The 21,879-nt window shown below is 38.7% G+C and overlaps 1 protein-coding gene across 2 annotated transcripts in view; it reads left to right on the top strand.

Annotated features, from left to right (window-relative positions):
• LOC111146052 (glutamate ionotropic receptor NMDA type subunit 3A) overlaps window positions 1-21,879 on the top strand; it is a 150,885-nt gene that overhangs the window by 46,759 nt on the left and 82,247 nt on the right. For both annotated transcript variants that reach the window (XM_022501428.1, XM_022501429.1), the window contains exon 3: window positions 14,732-15,779. In XM_022501428.1, coding sequence (XP_022357136.1) covers window positions 14,732-15,779 — 1,048 coding nt within the window. The remainder of the gene's footprint in view (window positions 1-14,731; window positions 15,780-21,879) is intronic.

The raw sequence follows: 21,879 nt of genomic DNA, 5'->3' as shown, positions 1-21,879 counted from the left end.
TGTGTGTATAGGCATCTCTAATTACATACTTTTTTATTTAAGTACCTTTCTTCTCCAGTTTCTCAGTCTGGTTCAGAAGGTAGAATGAAAAAGCCCATTTAATTTAAAGAATAACCCATAATATGGAAATAGTTTTCATGATCCCTGGGAAAAGGAAACTGTTGTTAAAAGATATTCTATAGGAGCCTAGTTTTGTTGTTTTTTTTTTGTTTGTTTGTTTGTTTTTTCATGAAACGGACCACCTGTGATCAGAGAGACCAGATAAATTTTTGCCCTTTTAGAGGTGAGGGCTTAGCTCCAGGCTGGTCCCATTTTTAAAGTTTATTTACTTATTTTTAGTAATCTCTAGACCCAACTTGGGGCTCAGGCTCACAACCCTAGATCAAGAGTCTCATGCTCTTCTGAGCAGGCAGCCCTCTTGGAGCAAGAACATCTTACTGAGAAACAAAAAACAACTCAAGTGTCTTGAATTTTAGAAAGACATGACTATATGATGAAATGTCAGGTGGTCATAATCATTCTATATTTAATCTGTTTATGTATATAAATTAATATGTATATAGATTGAGCACCTACTATGTGCAAGGTGACATGCTAAATGCCATATATTGGCAGAGTTTAATCACAGCCTATACACTCCCTAAAGAAAGTTGTTAATACAATAAAATAATTCAAAAGTCACTTATCAGGAATCTACTGATAATAAAATTAGATATTCTGTTATCATCTGAACTTTCCATTTCCCCCATATTGTATTTGAATTTCCACAAGATTAAAGTCTTTGCCTATTTTATTTTATAGATGCTATCAAGATTTAATCTTCTATTTCTGAACTAGCACATAATTGAGGCTCAGGATTTTATCTGGAATAAGAAAATTCTCCTTCGTAACCAAAATATAAGCAAAACTCTTATGTGTGATTTTGAATAGTCATTATTTTGGAAGGACAATCATAAATAGCAAATAGGAAAAAGCTCTTATGAAAGCTACATTAAGTTATTTAGCATCTTTCTGCCTCATGTAAAATGGAAAGCACAAGAAAAATGGTTCTGTTTGGATCCTAAAAATGTTTAGTAACTACAGGGAGAAATATTTGTTGACTTGGGTTGTATATACCCTAGGGGTTCATTTTATCAAGATCAAACTGATCTTTCTGGCTCCTCAAGGTTTAATTTATATTAAAGCTATGTGCCTCCTTTCACAAGGATCCCATGGTACTTTGTACATGAAATTATATGGTGGTACTTAGCCCATTCCATCATCATTATTTGTCTATGTGTCTGACTTCTGAGCTAAAGTATAAATTTTATTAAGTAGAGACACTATTATTCAGCCCAGTTTAATGCCTAGCACATAGCAGCCACTTAATAGACATTTATTGAAATAGAAGGAAAGAAAGGAATATATATTCCTTATATATATATATATAAGGAATAGTTTATTCCTTATATATATATATATAATAATAAGTAATATGTTATTTATTTAATAAATTATTTAATAAATTATTAATTTATTATATATTTTATATATAATATAATATATAATATATATTATATATACTATTGTATATTTATATATTAATAAATATAATAATAAATTATTCCTTATATATAATAAATAATATATATGTAATAATTTATAATTTACATAATATAAAATTATATTTACATCTTATATTATCTATGGCCATAGAAGAAAAATAGGTGGTTGGTAGGTTAGGTAAATGAAATCTTGTCTAAATTAAAAACATAGTCTTTTTTAACTTAGGTGCTTAGTGTCTTTCTTCTTTTCCTTTTTTTCTTTTTTTTAACGGAATATTAGGTTTGTGGATAACCTTTGCCCTTGAGGCTGTTTCCACATGTTCATCTCACAAAGTTTGAAAGTTTAAAAGAGCGTAAGATTTGGAGCCCAGCAGCAATTCACTCTGTAAAAGGATCAGTGACAATGTGTTCATCTCCATGGATGTGTTTGAGAGTGAATTCCAAGAACTTCAGGAATCATGCCTAGGACTTCTTAGGCTCCCTGAGGAATATGGTCAAAGAGAAAGTTTCAAAGGGAAGTGGGCTAAACCCTGGAAGGATCCTTTATAATGAATAACTGAAAAGCTGCCTTAAGCCATAAAACATCTGTGGAATTAACATCAGTCTTATTTATTTTGTTGAATACAGTCTTTTAGGAAGTTCATTATTCTCAGTCCATAAGTCACATCTGCATACAGTAATTTTCTTAATTGTTCCTAAATTTTGTGAGGCTGACCCCATGCCTTCACTGCGTAATGAAAGACATGAGGATAATGAGCCATGAATAGCAGGTGTCAGTTATGCAAGCTTTCATTTCTCACACAGTCATTTTCAGTTTGGCCTGACAGAATTGTTAACATTTTAAAATGTTAATGAAATCACCAAAAACATGGATTTTTCAGCTTAGGCTTTAGACTTGAAAAATGATTTCTCATGACAGACTACATAGATGTCATTAAAGGTATAAGGGATTTTATTCTTCCAGGGTCCCCACTTACCAGAGCTAATGTCTATCAAAAGTACATGTAGATAAAACCAGTTGGGAGCTAAGTTCATAGTGTGATCTTTAACAGTTCATTCGTAAGTTGTTTTATAAAATGTCAATTATTTGAAGTGATGATATCTGGTTTGTTATTCAGTAACATGAGTGTTTTTGTCCAGCCAATGGCTATTTGTTGGACTAGGGTGAGGTAGACAGAATAAAGACATGCATCCTACCATTTTCAACCTGACAGCCTATTTATTGCCTGAGGTTGAAAAGTAAGGAAATGATGATAAAACAAAAAATATGTGATTCTTAAATAGAGATATGTTCCTATAGACAGAGGAGGAAATAATTAACTGTTCTCAGAGACTGAGGAAGAAACACTGGAATTGAATCTTGCCAAACTGAGTCATTTTCTGGTTTGGAGCAAATCCAGAGTCATAGAAAATGGCAAAACCCTAAAGAGAAATTTGGTATAGTTGGAGCATACATTGCATGTGAAGAGGATTTGTCATGATTCTGGAAAAGTAGTTAATTTGATAGCGTGCCACAACAGGGCTTTTATGCCAAGCTAAGGAGTGTGCATTTTGTATGCATACTGGATGTCACGTGAATGGCTGAACATAGCCATGACATATTCATAAAGTCATAGTCCTGTAACGAATTAATCAGATAAAGTAATACAGCATAAAAACCTTGAAAGTAATTTTTTAAACCATTACAATAGAAAAATTGTTTTTATTTCTCAAAATTAGTTTTAGCCTTGCCCTCATTTTCTCCCCTGAGTTATAAATGCCAGACTCTGGTGAAAGTAGCTGGGAGTTTGACCAGCTGTTTCTAGCATTAGGATTTGCCCATGCTTACTTTAGGCCTTAGATGTTAATGAATCCATTGTTCCTATAGAAAGAGCTCCCTAGGATTAGTCATAGCATGTTCAAAAACTATTATCCTTTCTTTAAGGGTACCAAGAGTCTAGACACTTACATACCCTTGTTCTCTTGGCTTAAGAAGTCCCTGACCCTTTAGCTTACTAATTATAGTCCTGATAGTTATTCTAGCTTCTCAGCCGGCCATAAAATCTTGCCTTCATTCTTTGAACAGCTTCTACAGGTCAGTTCTATATCAGGTAGGCAGTGATTAGTTCACTTACTCATTCGCAACCATTTGTTGAAACTTAACTCATATTAGGTGAGCACTTTGGCTAATGCTGGAGACACAAAGAGTGGAAAATAGGGGCCCTGCTCTCAGGAAGCTTATAATCCCCTTCTTCTGTTCTCTCAATAAGCGAAGATATGTTTCTCAAATTATCCATATTTTTTTTATCCACTTTCTTTGACTTAGCTGTTTATCACTCTTTGACGGGATAACACGCATTCTGCCATTATTTTCTCACATCAGCTGGCATTGTTAGGCCCCCTCCTCATTTGTCCGTGAAGAATGGTCCAACATACTAGAGACTCTTTCTCCTCCTTCAAGCTATGGTCATTCTTTGTTCTTGCATGGTCAAGCAATACCAAGATTCACTGGCCTTTCGCTCACAGTAAATGTTGCTTTATTTTACTGATTCTGGACATATTGTTTACAACCTACTATGTGCCAGGTATTGTGAGGCACTAGGAAACTTCAGGTAAAAGACCAAAACAAATATCTATTTAAAAATCCTAAGATATAAATCGATGGACCCCATTTTATTCATGGATATTAAAGGAGTTCCAGAAGAACTTGAGGCTGCATGATATAATTCTAATTTTGGATGTTCTTGCCCATCTTTACAATAATTTGCTGGCACTGTGATTATAGCAAAGTTATTTAATCTTTGGAAACTATAAATCCCTTAACTATAAGGATTCCCACCTTGAAAACTCAAGTGGTGTGCCTAGGGTTGTTTGGCTAGTACTTTATAGGGGAAGATTGTAACCACTTCATCTAAATCCAAATTCCCAATTGAGAAGTAATATAAATCTTCCTTAATTGGGATCCCATTACTTTGTAATTCATATTCTTTTAGTCAAAGCTATATAAATCAGCAAGCATGATGAACCATGTATAAGCATTCTTGTCCTGAGGACCCTACCGAGTCAAACTAGTTAGCCTATAGGTTTCATCAGTTACTTAGAAGAGATACAGTTGCACTGAACATGGGAGCCAGGGATTGGAGGCTGATAAGACTGGTTCCATGTATTCCCAAGGAGAACCCATTGCTGTGAGGTAACCTACTGTGTCCTGCTGACTCGTAAGTTAACACTCTCGGCTAGGGTGTCCAAGGTGTCAGTACTTCTAGAAAGCACATAGCTTGGTGTCCTGAATCTCAGGGACCAACATTTAAGTTCTGTTTCCAGATGTTTCCAGTAGGAGTCCCTTTCACTGGCCTAACTTGACTGAAATCCTTTGAACTTGCCACTCTCTGTCACTTAAGTCATGCCAGGAGCTGAGTCTTAAATTTCCACTAAGTCATGGAAGCCTCAAATAAGGAACATTAGAAAATAGGTATTCCCTCAGGACTCTGTTTTGATGAAAACAGGTCAAATTTGCTTAGTCCAGCATCCAAGTTTTACACTGTGGAATTTTTCCAACTTAGGAGAGCTTCCAAGCTTTTATTTGCCAGAGAGGAAATTGTGCTCTTTGTTGACTTTACTTTGTATTCATCTATTATAAAATCTGGAAATGTATCAGAAAGAGGTATGAAAGTGCAGAGGGTAACGCTGCAGCTCCACATTGAATTCCAGATCTATCTCTCAGGCCACATCCATCACCAGACCCTATAACCCTTTGGATGGATGATTGACTGGTAAACGCCACATGATGCACCAATGCCAGGGCCGTGCTGCTGGAAGGCATAGCAGCACCTGGGTCAGTGCCGGAGCCAGATCCAGAGAGCTAGCTAGAATGGAGTAAGGAGGGGTATTCCACAAAGCAACCAGGAGCAGTCAGGGATTGGGCACAGACCATAGTTGTGGAGAAGGGTCAAGGTCCCTACCAAAAAGCAAAGGGAAAAGAAAACAACTTAAGGGTATGGAACAGATCTAACCATAATGAGAGAGAAAAACAACAGAAAGGAAAAAGTGCCATCTTGTCACTTGTGGCACACAAAAGGAGGAAAAAGAGTGTTCTACCCTTGTGTCCGATTTTTTTTTTTTTTAATTTATTTGACAGATAGAAATCACAAGTAGGCAGAGAGTCAGGCAGAGAGAGGAGGAAGCAGACTCCCCGTGGAGCAGAGAGCCCGATGCGGGGCTCGATCCCAGGACCCTGAGATCATGACCTGAGCTGAAGGCAGAGGCTTTAACCCGCTGAGCCACCCAGGCACCCCTGTGTCCGATTTTTTAATGTGTCCTATTCACACTGATACTAACACAGCCTGAAAAGTATATTAACACAATCACATAGGCTACTATTTTTCTCCTCTTGGGAAAAAAGCCAAGAAAAACAGGAACTGTCCTTCCGCCGTACAGTTTCACTTGTAAGTAATTGAGTTTTGCTGATGTTGGCAAAGCATAGACTCAAATGATTCGTGTGTTTGTACATATGTATATTTAACATGTTAGTAAATTGCTCTTATCTATCTTAATTGATAGAAATTTATTTTAAAAGCTGAGGTTTGTAAGTTGATGTGACCAATGATTAAAATATGTTGGGGGGACCCTCTGCTCTGATTTCTAATTCCTATTAAATTTCTAATTTAATTTCTAATTTCTAATTTCTAATTCAATTTCTAATTCCTATTAAATTCCTTATCATCAGAGATTTCTGTTTTTTATACGATCCATTATTTGGGGGAAAATATGAGAATTTCAATGCTTGAACAATTTGCAAACTGCAGATGCAGATACTTCCTGGCTGTCTGAGCCCTATTCTTCTGGCAAAGTGATGAAGAGCTCTTTAAGAGATACGTGTCTGAGCTGAGCAGATGACATGTGTTTAATTGCATTTACCCCATAGACATCACTGAGTGGTAACTCTGGCCAGGCACCGTGTTGTGCCCAAGATTCAGAGATGGCTCGGAACTCTCTAGGTGCTTGGATGCACGCTCAAGTCTCTTTCAGCTTGACAGCCTGCAGTGTCACGAAGCAGAGCAGTGGGAAGGCGGGGTTTGTTTATTCCTTCCAGCCACTCTGTGGAAGAGACTGCTCTTGGAATATGGAGAATGTCAAAATCTACACCCTCACTGATTTATGGCCCACAGAGCCAAAGATGGAGGTGATCATCTGCCAAATACTTGAACTTCAGGATTACTACAAAGGATTAGAGAGAACAGTGAAGGCATCGTTTCACATGGAGCTTAAGAAATCATCTATATTAACATTTAATTTGGAGAGCTGTCCCATACACAGAGAACAAAATCAAAGAAAGCAATGTCCTCTGACAGAATTGGACCATGGGTAAACTCTGTGGCTGAGGTGGCAAATTTGGGTCACCGGGCAGGGGTCTGCTGCAATGAAAGAGGCCACAGTCTAAAAGCTGAACTAGGAACAGCTGGCCATACAAATAGGTAAAGGGTCTCCAGGGCCATTTAAAAAAAAAGGCAGATGGTAAGAGAGGCATGAAAAGAATAAAGGGAGATACGTAAATGGACTTCGCAGGAGGGGAAGCAGGCCTAGGGTGACAACAACAACAAAAAATCATAAAATTAACTGGGGATGGCAAGAGCTGATTCAAGACAAGAATTCCTTTTAACAGGACAGAGCATTTAGTGATTCTCTTCTACGAAGTTCACTGACAGGAAAAGACGGGAAGAGAGGAAGAAGAGAAAATTCAGAAAAAATCAGAGAAAGAGCAAAAAGAAATAGTGAGAATACCATGGATTATCCCATATCTCAGAAACTGTAAGAAACCTCAGGGAAGTAATCTAGAGCCTGGGGAAGCGACACGAAATGAGGATAATTTAGAAAACACGGGGCATTAGGGAAAACTTTTGAAGAATTAAGAAAAATCACACACATGGATTAAAATACAAACATAAAATATGAATAGGTAATAATTCAGACAACTGGATATAAGTGGTTGTAAAAGATCAGAACTGAGTGTGAGTTCTCTAAAAGATGTAGGACTATCCAAAGGCAGAATAGTTTGGGGCTCTCCAATGATAAAGAGTTGGAAAAAAAACCATGTAGGTATGAGCTTGTGACAGACGTGAAAGTGTAGAACTTTGAAGGATGTGAGTTTTGTCTGGCAGATTTATTACATGATTGTAGATAATGAATCATGTCAAGAAAAGAGGGCATTTCTGAACATTAGTAGATCTCTTCCCAGCTCTCCTCCCTCCCCACAACTACTGCTCCAAGAAAAGGAAAATGGGCAACTTTAAGGATATTCCTTTGTCTCATACTAAAAGGGCTTTATTGAGCTTCTGCTATAGTCAGTAGCTCTAGAGCTAAATTAAAAGTGACCAAGAAATAAATATTTAGATTCACTGCATAGGAGCAAGTCGACCTGACAAGAATTAGGTGGTGCTGCTGGGAGGGAAGTTGGAGAGAATGTCACCAACAATAATGGAGGCACAGGCAAAAATTGAAGATTAAGTTCTCACAGTCTAAAAAATGTTATAGAGCTTTATGGAGGATGAACAAATCTCTCATTCCTCAGGGTAGGGGAGAATATTAAATATGATGAGATGATCATGGGAAAAGAAATTCGGCTCATTTTTCAAGATATAAGAGAATGAGGATACAGATTCTTTTAATGATACAAAAGAAAGTTCCCAGAGGGGAAAATAAATTTAATGGCTTTACAGAGCAAAATAGATATGCCCGTGTACAAATAAGATTAATGGAAAGCAATGGTAAGGGGGGAAAAAAGATAAAAGGACAATTGAAAAAGAAATAAAAAACAAATGAGAGAAGTAGATATACAAAGATAAGTTGAGTTAAACTGCTGGGCACCGGAGAAGACATGGGAGGATGATGATGTATTTAAACAATGATTTGGTTCCTACATGATCAAAAGGAAGACTGGAAACAGTGGGTTATTACAGAACTAGTTCAAAAGCAAGAAAAGGTACAGATTTATAACAAATATAAAAAACATAATGCTAGTAAGACTATATAGTGAATAAGAAAAATCTTAACAGGTATTAAAATCTCTTAAGAGCGTGGCACCATTTGCAGCAGGAGGTTTTTATGTAGATTTTAGACCAAATTTTTACAAAGTAAAAGTATGATAATGTATAATGAATAATAAAATTAGATAAATTAAGATAAACACTGCAGTCAACATTCTGTTATTAAGGAATATAGAAGTATTTGACGCAGTTGATCACTGCCCCTACTTGAAACATCTCTTTTACTTGGCTTCTAGAACCCAGTGATGCCTGCTCTGCTCTTAGCTCTCTGGATAACTTCTCAGGTCCCTTTGCTAGTTCTTCCTTATCAGCGCCACCTACAGGTGTTCCAGTGCCCCAGATTTATTCCTGGGTCTTCTTTATAATTACTCATCTTGTAATCTCATTTGGTCTCCTTAAATACCATGTCTAGAAGGATGGCTTCCAGTTTCGTAGCTCCTGTCTGTACCTCATTCCTGGGCTCCACATGATCTCCAGCTACCTACTTGACATTTGCCTTTCAATTTCTAGAAGTTACCTCCAACTTAACCTGAACAAATTGAACTGGTAGTTCTTTTTTTAAATTTATTTTTATTTATTTATTTTTTATTATGTTATGTTAGTCACCATACAGTACATCATTAGTTTTTGATGTAGCATTCCATGATTCATTGTTTGTGTATGACACCCAGTGCTCCATGCAATACGTGCCCTCCTTAATACCCATCACTGGGCTCACTCATTCCCCAACCCCTTCCCCTCTGAAACCCTCAGGTTGTTTCCTGTAATCCATTGTCTCTCACAGTTCTCACCCATGTTAAACCTGATTCTTTACCTTGGTGGCAACTCCATGCCTCCCCTTGCCAGGGCACAGATTTTGATGTTATCTTTGCATCGCCTTCTCCTGGCAACCATATCTGAGCCATCAGTGGATCCTGCTATTCCCAGCTTCAAAATAGATCAGGATCCGACCTTCACTGCTACCAGCTCAGGATAAACCATCATCACCTTTTGTCTGGGTGCTGGAAACAGCTCCCTAACTGGTCTTTCTGCTGCTGTTCTCTCTTCAGTTCATTCTCAACACAGCACTGGGGTGATCCTGTTAAAATCTAAATCATGTCATATTGCTTGTCTACTCGAATCCACCGATGGCTTTCTATCTCATGAAGAGAAGAAATGAAGTCCTTTCAGTGACCCACAACATGCTATTTTCCCAACTCCACTACCCACACATTTTCTCTGACTATCTTAAACTCATGCCCCTCCCTCCTATAGGTGTTACTCAAGCAGTAGACAGGATCCCACTTTCAGAAAGCTGGATTTGGTACTCCCTCTACAGGGAATGTTCCATCCAGATCTCCTCATTCTGGTTAGCTCCTCCCCTTTCTTCTGCTCTTTATTCAAATACCTCCTTCCTCGCCGGCCTCTATAATTTAAAATTTCACGCCACTACCACCAACCCAGACACATTTTACCTCTTTACTCTGCTTTATTTTTCTTCTTTGCACTTACGAGCTCTAATATCCCATACAAGTACCTATTTATCACATGTATTCTGTCTCCTTTGGTAGAATATAAGCTGTATAGATTTGTGCTCTTTTGTTCACTACTATAACCCCTAGCCCCTAGCACAGTGCCTGGCACACAGTACTCCTGAATGAATCAATGACTGAATGGGTGACGTGTTTTTTTTTCACATCTTTGTTCATTTATTTTAATGAATAAGAAAATCCTTTAATTAGTGTGTCAAGTTTTGTGTGCAAATGTGGCTTCCAAAATATATCTTAAATGTATTAAACACTGTTCTTGCTTATACTGTGAACTGTCTCAAAAACAGTTTTTACATAATTTGCAAAGTATACATTTTATCTTGGCTCCTATACAAATCAACACATATTCTTAATTAGTGAGATAATTGGGAGCTTTTACTAAAGTGATAAGTTACCTCAATGCAAATTAACTAATGAGCTTCATTCATTGAGCAGAGTGGTATCTTGGGAGGTATGCTGATAAAAAACGTAGATACCTGACTGCTTTGTTAAACACTGGACAGGAAAGGCATGGTGCTAAACTAGGCTCTTACTCAGCGCCAGATCCGAGCCTTTATCACACATGACAAAGCTATTGTAATATTCTTCTAAGTGGTCTCCTGGTCATCATCTCTTCCTTCCTATGTACACAGCGTACCTGTTTCCAGATCAATATTACTAATGCAGACCTCGGCTTATATCATTTCTCTGCTCAGAAATCTTCACGACTCCCCTTTTCCTATTAAATAAAATCCAATCTCATAAAATGGACATGCAAAGCCTCTGTAGTCTCGTTGCGATCTGCTTTTCCTATATTATTTTCTCCTATTTTTCTACCCCACTCTCCAATAGGATTTTTGTGCTTTCTACCCCTTGTTATATTTTCCACCTCCTTACCTTTCCTCATAACATTCTTGAAGCTGGAAGGTTTATTTAGAATTCATTTCTAGGCTAGAGCAGTAGTGTGATCAACACAGAGTGAGGTGATATTATTGGTCCCTGTGACCCAGGCTCTAAATTTCTATTAAAAGACTCTAAGATCGCTTTTCTCCTTTTTTATACCCACATTGCTGTATGGGCTTACACTGAGCTGATACTCAACTAAATACTCCAGGACTTATTTATGTGACCTTCCATCAAGCTGAGTTTCACACATCTTTAGTGTGGTTTGTGGATGGAATGCAACCTTGTGCATTTGGTGCCTTAAAATCAGTACTTTACTTTTTTTTTTTAAAGATTTTATTTATTTCTTTGATAGAAGACACAGTGAAAAAGGGAACACAAGCAGCGGGAGTGGGAGAGGGAGAAGCAGGCTTCCCGCTGAGCAGGGAGCCCGATGCAAGGCTCTATCCCAGGACCCTGAGATCATGACCTGAGCCGAAGGCAGACGCTTAATGACTGAGGCACCCAGGTGCCCCAAAATCACTACTTTTCTTTTCAAAGACTATGTATTTCCTGATAATGCCGTTGTTTCTCCACTTACATGGCTATTACCTTAGCTCTTGCCACCTTAAGCCCCTTATGAAACAAGAAGAGGAGGAAAGAAACGTTACTCTTCACATATGAAAGTGTGCTCAGCTCCTTCCTCCTTCCATACCATTTTCTATATAGCTAATTTGGGGGGGGGGGCTTTTTAAAATCAAATCTGATGGTCATGTCCTTCCCCCAATAGAATCCCCTCAATGGCTCCCTTTTACCTTCATCATAATCTCAGACGTTTTGAAATTCATTTCCCACCTTTATCTGCAGCCTTATTTCTCACTGCATGTCATCCTGCACTCCATCTCCAGCTTTTGCATACACATCTCCCTGGGTGATGGTATCAGTCCCCAGCTTCTCTCCCTGGCTCTTCTTTTATACACACTCAATTCTGGCACCTTCTCCTCTAAGAGGCTTCCCTGTCATGTCTGCAGTAGAATGTGCAGGAGCCCTTGGCCTCTGTCCCAATGGCACCCATACTTACCTCTGTCATGACCCTGGAATTGTGTCTTTGCTTTTCTTTCTCCGCATTGGAAGACTTTCATATGCTTGAGAACAATGAATGTGTCTTTCATCTCTGTTACTCTAATGTTAAGAACAGTATTTGCATCAGTTTCTCCTGTCATTAAATTTATTCCTGATCTTTTGTTTTCTTGTTCATCCAAGAAGAATCCAGGCATAATAAAAAGGAACATGGTAGAAACTGATTAGAGCAAAAGTGAGATTTCAATCACTTAATCAGTGGGCATTTAAACTTTGATTATGCATCATCATCACATTGCAAAGAATATGTAGTGAAGGGGACAATAATTGAAAGCTGTCAATAGATTATTTTAATTTACCTTCTCTGTAAAATTGAAAATAAAACAGACTGAAATCATCTGTCATAAATGAGGATTCTCCGAGACCCAGTTTCTTGGTGCCACTTGCGTAATGAAACAAGCACTGGGCTTTCTGGTCTGGGAACACTGAAGACATTTAGACCCTGTTAGATTTGCGTTTCTGTGACAAATGGATGCCTCAGAGACAACCGAGCATTGTCCTTCAGTCACCATCTTAGACGTTACTGACCATCAATGATGAGGAACAAGTTTTACTGGAATGAAGGAGTTAATGTGATTTCTGAAAGATATCTGAGATGATTAAAGCGGTAATCCTTCAAGGGTCCATCCAGCTAGAAATCTATAATAATTAAGTCCCAAATATTCTTAAAATAGTGAAGGCCTTCTCTTTCTACAACTCCAGCTTATCTTTACTGTTCACCAAATTGACCAAATGAAATTAACCTATTTACTACAAACCTTTTTGTTCCTTAGGCTATATCAGTGTGTGTGTGTGTGTGTGTGTGTGTGTGTGTGTGTGTGTGAGAGAGAGAGAGAGAGAGAGAGTGAACACACATGTAATAGTAGATTGCTCTTTAGAAACACAATTGTAGTCACCCTTCCTTTATAGTACCTAAGTAATTATCAACTGATTAATTTGTATATTTTAATGATTTGGTTCCCTATTTCTCTAAAGAAGCATAAAACTATTTTAAAGTCTAAGATAACTGAGACTTCATTACTTGTTGCAAAATAGAATTCATTTTAAGCGGTAGAGAGTCCCACTGGGGAGTGCTAACATGAATAATTACCATTACATGCAGTCTACCAAAATGAGCAGTTTCATTGCGTTTAGTGATAGGATCATCTTCAGATGTGATTTACATTTATATCTCTAATGAAAATTAGTACATTCTTCACACATTTTGATTTTTCTATGTCCCTTCTGTGGCAGCATAACCTCTTACTACTTGTATTTGCCTTTGTAAATTACTGAGTAATGTTGGTGGCAGGCAATGGGTGAACGTGTTTTGCTGAGAGTCTAGACTTGTATCACCTGATTGCTCAAAAAAACTTCTGTTACATTCCACATTTCATTGTAACTCCTTGTGATTTAAAATGTGTCTTGAGTACCCTCTATGAGTTTCTCATAATGCAATACTTTTTGTGTTTCCAACTAGAGAAGTTCTGTTAGAGATTAGGGAAAAGTGACCTGGGGACAGCCTTGATTGAAAAAACTTGAATGACACTTAATAATAGGTACCATATGTGAAACATCTTTTCTAGGTCAAAAGGTAGGTTGTATACTGCACATGCAGTATTTCTGGCCCTTGTAATGGAGGCATATTATCTTTCCCATTTTGCTAAAAACAAAACCAAGGACAATGCTAGAAGGTAGTTGAGCCAAAATCCAAACAGAGGTGTATCTGATGTCAAAATCTAGGCTTTCCTTTGGACAGAGGCCATAATTAAGAGTAAGAAAGTACCACAAGTTTATTACTTCGTATTGCCTTATCTTCCCAGACACTGACCAGGCATTTTCCTGCCTTGCCCATATCCAGAACATATATTTGACAATGCCTGGTTCTTTAGGTTAGGAATCAGTACATCATTCAGTTGGTAATTTTCCTTTCTTTGACTTGGGCAGAGAAGCTGTTTCCAGAACCAGAGCCAATTGTTTTTCTCTAATGACTTAGAGGGAGGGTACCCTGAGGCTATCCTGAGATCTGCAAGTCTATTTCTCATCTTTTCCTTTGTTGCATGGATGATATCCAACAGTCTGCTTTGACTGGCCTTATGGGGACAGATGTGTTGATTGTTTCTACTGTGAAAAAGAGAAACATTGAAAGTAAGATTAGGCTATTTTCTGGAATGCAATTTTTAAGCATTTATAAAAGGATAGGCGTACGTACTAAAAGTCATTCCTTGTACCAAAACCAATATTTATTGAGCTAATTTCATTGCAATTGAATAGCGTGAACAGTAGAAATGAAACACTAAAGATGCCGAGAACCTCCATAGCTTGGAAAGTTGTGAGAATGTATAATTAACTGTTTACAACAGGAAACAATTAGCACATCCCTTAACTAGGAATAAAGAGACTTGGAGTAAGACCATGAGTCACACACCTAGCCCAGATGTTAGAACCTAAGGGTGTGATCTCATTTGCTTAATGAAGTAAGACTCTTCTCTTCAAAAAAGTCCAGATTATTAATTCCTGAGGAATTTATAGGCAACGCCTTTAAAAAAAAATTAGACTTTATTCTTACTAAGGCAAAGAAGCAAAGATGAGCACTCCTCCCTATCTTTAGCCTCACCTCTTTTCCTTACTTTTTGCCTTTGCTCCTCTTTGCCAGGTTTCTAGCCAACACCACTTTCAGAGGCCTCAGTGGTTCCATCAAGGTAAAAGGTTCTACAATCATCAGCTCAGAAAACAACTTTTTCATCTGGAATCTGCAACATGACCCCATGGGAAAGCCAATGTGGACACGTTTGGGCAGATGGCAAGGGGGCAAGATTGTCATGGACTATGGAATATGGCCAGAGCAGGCCCAGAGGCACAAAACCCATTTCCAATACCCAAGTAAACTACATTTGAGAGTGGTTACCCTGATTGAACATCCATTTGTCTTCACGCGGGAGGTAGATGATGAAGGCTTGTGCCCTGCTGGCCAACTCTGTCTAAACCCCATGACTAATGACTCCTCTGTCTTGGACAGCCTTTTTAACAGCCTCCATAGCAGTAATGATACAGTGCCCATCAAATTCAAGAAGTGCTGCTATGGATATTGCATTGATCTGCTGGAAAAGCTAGCAGAAGACATGAACTTTGACTTTGACCTCTATATTGTTGGGGATGGCAAGTACGGAGCCTGGAAAAATGGGCACTGGACTGGGCTGGTGGGTGATCTCCTGAGTGGGTCAGCCCACCTGGCAGTCACTTCCTTCAGCATCAATACTGCTCGAAGCCAAGTGATAGATTTCACCAGTCCTTTCTTTTCCACCAGCTTGGGCATCTTAGTGAGGACCCGAGACACAGCAGCTCCCATTGGAGCCTTCATGTGGCCACTCCACTGGACAATGTGGCTGGGGATTTTTGTGGCTCTGCACATCACTGCCATCTTCCTCACTCTGTATGAATGGAAGAGCCCCTTTGGTATGACTCCCAAGGGGCGGAATAGAAGTAAAGTCTTCTCCTTCTCTTCAGCCTTGAATGTCTGTTATGCCCTGTTGTTTGGTAGAACAGCAGCCATCAAACCCCCCAAATGCTGGACTGGCAGGTTTCTAATGAACCTTTGGGCCATTTTCTGTATGTTTTGCCTTTCTACATACACGGCAAACTTGGCTGCTGTCATGGTTGGTGAGAAGATCTATGAAGAGCTCTCTGGAATACATGATCCTAAGGTAATGTTTCTTTTTTACTCTAGCTTTCTTTATAGTCCATTATAACTCCATATATTGTGTCTTATGCTGTAGTATGTTGATGTTCTTTCATCTAATGCAATATTCTCTCAGCCATCTCTAGAGACCAAGAGCTAAATTAAATACTTTATTGTTTTATTGAATGAAACAAAGAGTATGAGGGGCTTTGGGGGAGTGTTTGTTCTAGAGAACATCTTTCTGCTGGGAACACTATTGGCAAGTTTTTCTTGTGTTATTTGTGCGTCTGACAGAATGACCATCAAAGAATAGACTTACAAAGCATTTTCACCCACAGCAGACTTCAAAAACTAATTACTTCTCCTGAGAATTAATGGAAATACATAGTAGGATCCATATTTAAATTGTAAAGAATCTTTTTTTTTTGCCATTAAAAAATAGAAAAATTTAAAGAACTAACATTTTATCGTAAACACCCAAAGGGAGATGCTAGAGAGCTCAATGGGTATAGAACAAGGAGTACTGAACAAATTGAGATAGCAGGATTACCTAAAAAACAGGGTGTCTTTATACAGTAAGGAAATCCATAAAGCTGGCCAGCTTGGCTGAGGGTATGGTGCCAACAGTCACATTACAATGTCCAAGGACATTCAAAAAAAGGATACCTATTCTAGGCTGCCTTTGATATCCTGGGCATCTGACCCTAAGGGGAAAAGGGAGGAGTTGGATGGAGTTCAGGTATACAGACAGGTAAAGCTGTGGTGATCCTCAAGTAAGGAGAGCCATGTCTGTGTTCTGTCTGGATTTAAACAGAACCCCTTTCTGTGACTAGGGGCATGGAGAACCTATTCCAACCTAGTGGGAGTAGTGAGGAGGTGGTGGTTGAGGCTCAAGAAAATTGGAATAAGGCCCAAGGAAGTACTACAGTCCTGATGGGGAACAGAATTCAGATCCAGAGCAGAAGTATGTTCCAAGGCATACGACCCACCTAGGAGAGATTAGAGTAAGTCGCAATTGAGTGGGCATACCTGGGACATGCTGTGTTTAAAGCAACTTGAGCTCAGCTGAGCATTTCAAATTGGGAAACACTCATCATGCCTTTTCAAATACCCCTTTCCACACCAAGTCTTAAGGTATTAAAACTTTACTATAAATTCGAATTAAACATTTAAAATGAGTTTCATAGAGTATCAACATATAGGATGTTTGCAACTATCTTTATCAAATGATGAAGTGGCCCAGAGGGCAGGCAGCAGCCTTAGACATCTCATAAATGGTTTGGATTAAGATATAAGGTCTGTTCTGCAAACAAATGAACATGAGCAACTTGACCCATAATTGCAAACCTCCTGGTAAGTGACACGAACCTCATGAAAAGGTTCAACAGTGGCTTACTGATTAGGCAAGGATTGCATTGCCTTCTAATGAACACTCAGGGCTTCAGGTTATGAGCTGGAATCCAGTGAACAGCAATAAGTCTGTAGCATAAATAGATGTGTCACCCTAAAGAGAGATTTTCATGATGCTTCTGCATTCATGCTTTACAGTGGGATTAGCAACTGCTGTTTATTCTTTGCCCTAGTCGGCCTGTAGACCTCCCAAAGTTTCACTGTCTTGTTAGAGGCTTACCCAGATTTTTTACATGAATCTTGCTAATGCGATGCTTAAATTAGAAACTGGGAGCGGAAACCATTCAATCCAGTGTAGTACAAAAGACAATCTAATATATGCCTATTGTGAAGATTCCGGACCATTATCTCATGTAAAAAGGTGAACGCAATACTGACTAGAGAGGTTCTTTAATCAAAACAGAAGATTATCAGAATTAAGTCATGGATGCTATGTGTGAGAAACCTGTAGCAATGATTATTTTAGGGGATTAAATGGAAAATCATAAAGATAAACTGTACACAGCAGTAAAACAGTCTCTTTAAACAAAAAGAGACATTCAGTCCCTGACTCCACTGGAATAAAAGGTGAAGTTTTGGGGTGCATGGGTGGTTCAGTGGGTTAAGCATCTGCCTTCGGCTCAGATCATGATTCCAGGGTCCTGGGATCAAGCCCCACATTGGACTCTGCTCGGTGAGGAACCTGCTTCTACCTCACCTTCTGTCTGCCTTCCTGCCTACTTGTGCATGCTCTCTCTCTCTCTCTCTCTCTCTCTCTGTCAAATAAATAAATAAGATCTTTAAAATAAATAAATAAATAAATAAAAGATGACGTTTTTATAAATTTACTCCCACCCACAAGACAAAATGAGCAGAACTAGACAAAGTCAACTTTGTGTTATAGCTGGTAAGTTCTTAATGAAGTGGGACAATTATCTAAAATACTTCCAGTTTGGGGCAGCTGGGTGGCTTAGTCAGTTAAGTGTCTACCTTCAGCTTAGGTCACGATCAGGTCCTGCATCGTGCTCCCTGCTCATCAGGGAGCCTGCTTCTCCCTCGCCCTCTGCCACTCCCTCTGCTTGTGCTCTCTCGCATGCTCATTCTCTCTCATAAATAAATAAAATCTTTTAAAATATTTTAAAAATAAAGTACTTTCAATTTGAGATAATAAACTAATTTCTACTAAATTTTGCCCCCAAAATGTGTATTTCTCCCCCATGTTATTTCTGTGGTAAAGTCTTTCACTTACAGGTTTTTGTCCTATAAAGATTACCCAGATCATTTGACTAAGCAGTTCTTGACATCTGGACTTCGGGCGAATACTGTTGGTGACAAAATTGTTCCATTTTCATCCAGATATGTGGTATTATGCAAATGACAGTGTCTTCACCCTCCCACAGAGAGATATGATTAAAATAATTTTCATACCCTTTCAGTCCCTCAGCGTTCATCCTTCGGTGGGTTAAGCATCTGCCTTAACCTATTGCAGTTACTCACATGAGTGTTTTTCGGTCCTACCTTTTAGGGGACTGTATCTTTTTTCTTACACTGAATGATGTAGAGAAATTCAGAAGTAAATAAGTCCAGGAGAGGAGAAAACAACTTAGAAAGTTGTAAACATGGTGAAGTTCAGAAACAGGAAATAGTGTCAAAGTTCAAGGCAAGGGTGGTTACCTTCTACTTAGTACATCAAGGGAAGGCTTAATTAACAAGATAAAAATGTGTGCTTATTCTTGAAGAACACCTGGAAACTGGACATGTGTGTCAAGGGAGAAATGGTCATTCCAAGCAAAGCAACAGAATGAACTGCTTTGAGGTGGAAAGTGTAAGGCATAGTCAGGATAGCTTGAGGAGTTCAATTTAGCCATGGCATATGTTCCATGAAAGGAAGGAGGTGGAATCCATGTCTAAAAATTAAGTTCAGTTGAGATAACAGAAGATCTTAGACATCAGGCTGAGACTCGTGAACTTCATCTGACAGTAGAATTCCACTGACAATTCTTGAACAATGGAATAGCAGATTGGAAGAGTGTTCATTTAGGATGGTTGCTGAAGTAGCATGTAAACCAGATTAGAAGAGAAGGACAATGAACAGAAGTTGTAGTTATAATCACTGATAGAAGACAAATGCAAGAAATCAAGTGGTGATCAAGTCCATTGGACTTGGCTATTAACTGAGTGTGAGAGGCAACAAAGAGTCACCTTCACAGTTACAGGGCTCGGTGTCTGAGATGCTAGTACCATTCAGGGAAGTAGAGACGGCACTTTATGGACTAGAAAATATAGTGATCAGTTCAGTTTTACACGTGGCATTTTAAAATCTGTTTTGGACATCCAGGGGAGATCCAGCAGGCATTTGGAAATGAGGGTTCAGGAATGGGAGTGAAGCTGGTGGGAATTCTGGCCAGAGAGGTGATCCTGTGTATTAAAGCTTTCGGAGAGTATGAGATCCCCAAGGGAGAAGGTGGTAGGGAGAAAAATTGATGTTTGAAAGAAAGCAGCAGGCATGAGGAAGTCTCATGGTGTTGGAGAACAGGATCTGTGGAGAGACAAGATAGAGAATAAGGAGATAAAGATGCACTATAACAAAGTCACACAGACTCTTGAGTATCTGTCTCTCTCTAGCTTGGAGTTTTACTTTTTGAGGTGAAGATTGTTATTAGCCTATCTGCCATGCCTATTAGCCTATCTGCCTTCTTGCCAGCGGTTATCAGAGGACAAAGGCCAATCAGGGCCCAGTCCAAATTGAGAATTGTTAGTGTGCAAGTGTGCCTGTGTGTTTGTGTTTTTGTGTGTTTGTGTTTTTTGTCTGATGAAGCTGGGTTTATGTGGTTTTCTTTTTCCTCATTTTTTTCCAAACTCCATTCAAATTCACTTGATGGTATTTTTGTTCAAATAAATGAAAACACATCATTTATGTAGAAGTCATGGATCTCTGTAGTTTTCTTGGGACATTTGTTTATCTGCCGTAAGGTGAAAGATCCCCTCAATCTGAAGAAAGGTGACATGATGGCATATTGGTCACACTCTGAAGATTCTTCCACCCCTGACTCACTATCTGATTTGTTTTCCTCTCCTTTCGTGCTCCTCACTTGCTAGATATTAGGACAGCCCCCAGGATACCATGCAGCCATTCTCAACCCAGTTCCAGTCCTCACAGCTCAGTTAATTCACCTCAGGCAAATTTCCCTGTGCCTCCACACTAATGTTCTTGAACACCTGCCTTCTCTAACTCTTCTTTAGTTACCTCCGGATAATCTCCCTGTGCCTCCCTGTTAGGTTTGTCTGCCTGAAAACTTTGAGAATCACACCTCTCAGACTTTTCTAGAAGCACCTTATGAATAAACAGTCTCCTAGGAATAGATGTCTTTAGCTCTTAGAGACCATCTAAGCCCCCAGATCTGAGAAAGGGACTCCCCAAAGTTCCTCTCCTCTTTCCTTAAAACTACTCTTCTGCTGCATATAACATTTTTAATTATAATCATAGTGGGGTCTTTTGGAAATGGTTTCTATTTCTAGCCCGAAATTTGGGCTGTAGCTTTTTTTTTTTTTTAAATATGAGTCTTAGAATCCAAACACCACCTATAAAATATTCCTACAGGAAAATGTGTTTGGATGAAAACCTATTGACTTAAAAATTGAGATTTGTGATCTGTATTTTATATACAACCCATCAGTAAATTGAGTCCTGGCCACATAAGTATTTGTAACCATGATATTAGATAGAGTGAATATAATAGCACCATATTTCTTCTCAATCATGGCTATACATTTATCACAATTAATAAAACTGTTAAGAGCATGAGTATTTTATCACCATTTCAGAGTTGAGATTCACTGGCTTCTACCAACTACTTTGAATCAAATAAAATTAGAAGCAGAATGCTGCGCAGGGCAGACCAGTCGATGATTCACTACATGTGCAGGAGCCAAGGCAGGTTGGAATACTTCTTTCTTTTACTGACGGGGATCAGAGGGAAGAAATCATCTTGTTGCTGGCTGCTCCCATAGCTAATCCCAAGAAAGAGACACTGGAGGGCTGTGCAGATGAAATTCAAGAGGATGGTTCTATCCTCACTTAACTATTTTTGCCAGAATAATTCATTTTACACTAACAGTAATGTATGTAGCTTCTCCCAGCCTCCCACCAACTCTTCTAGGAAGGAAGCTCCATGCTTCAAAGCGGGTGGGCTCTTGAAGCATGAGACCGTGAAAGCACGAATTTATGAGTGATATATTTAATAGAGAGAGCTTATGTGGGTATTTGTCTGACATACAACTAGCACTATTCATTATAGGCAATGCAGAAAATAGAGTAAGGTAGACAGATGGAAGCAAGCACCCATTGCCTCATCATCCAAAGCCATTTCCTCTTAGCATTTTGGGATGATTGACAGGTGAATAGAAACTGCACTATTATTTTGTCCAGCGAAGTCTTCATCTGGGTGTGTGATCTAAGGTGTAAACCTGGGCATTTTTAGAACTTCCCAGTCATTGACATTTGATCTGCAGACATAGAAGACGAGATGAGAAAATCCCTTCATAAAGCACAAAGTACACCAAGAAATAAAGCCCCACCTCCTGGCACAGAGCAGATAGGATACATGAGCATTCAAAATGAGCTATTTGCTGATTTTAATGGACCTTCTAGTTCTTTTCCAGCTTCTCACCTAAGATGCCCCCTTTAGCATTTTGTGTCTAATTAAAAAAAAAAAAAAAAAAGTCAGCTCCTTAGA

This window comes from Enhydra lutris, unplaced genomic scaffold, assembly GCF_002288905.1.
Source record: "Enhydra lutris kenyoni isolate GAN:26980312 unplaced genomic scaffold, ASM228890v2 scaffoldscaffold13, whole genome shotgun sequence".
NCBI classification, from domain to species: Eukaryota; Metazoa; Chordata; class Mammalia; order Carnivora; family Mustelidae; genus Enhydra; species Enhydra lutris.
This window is presented reverse-complemented; position numbering and strand designations above follow the sequence as displayed.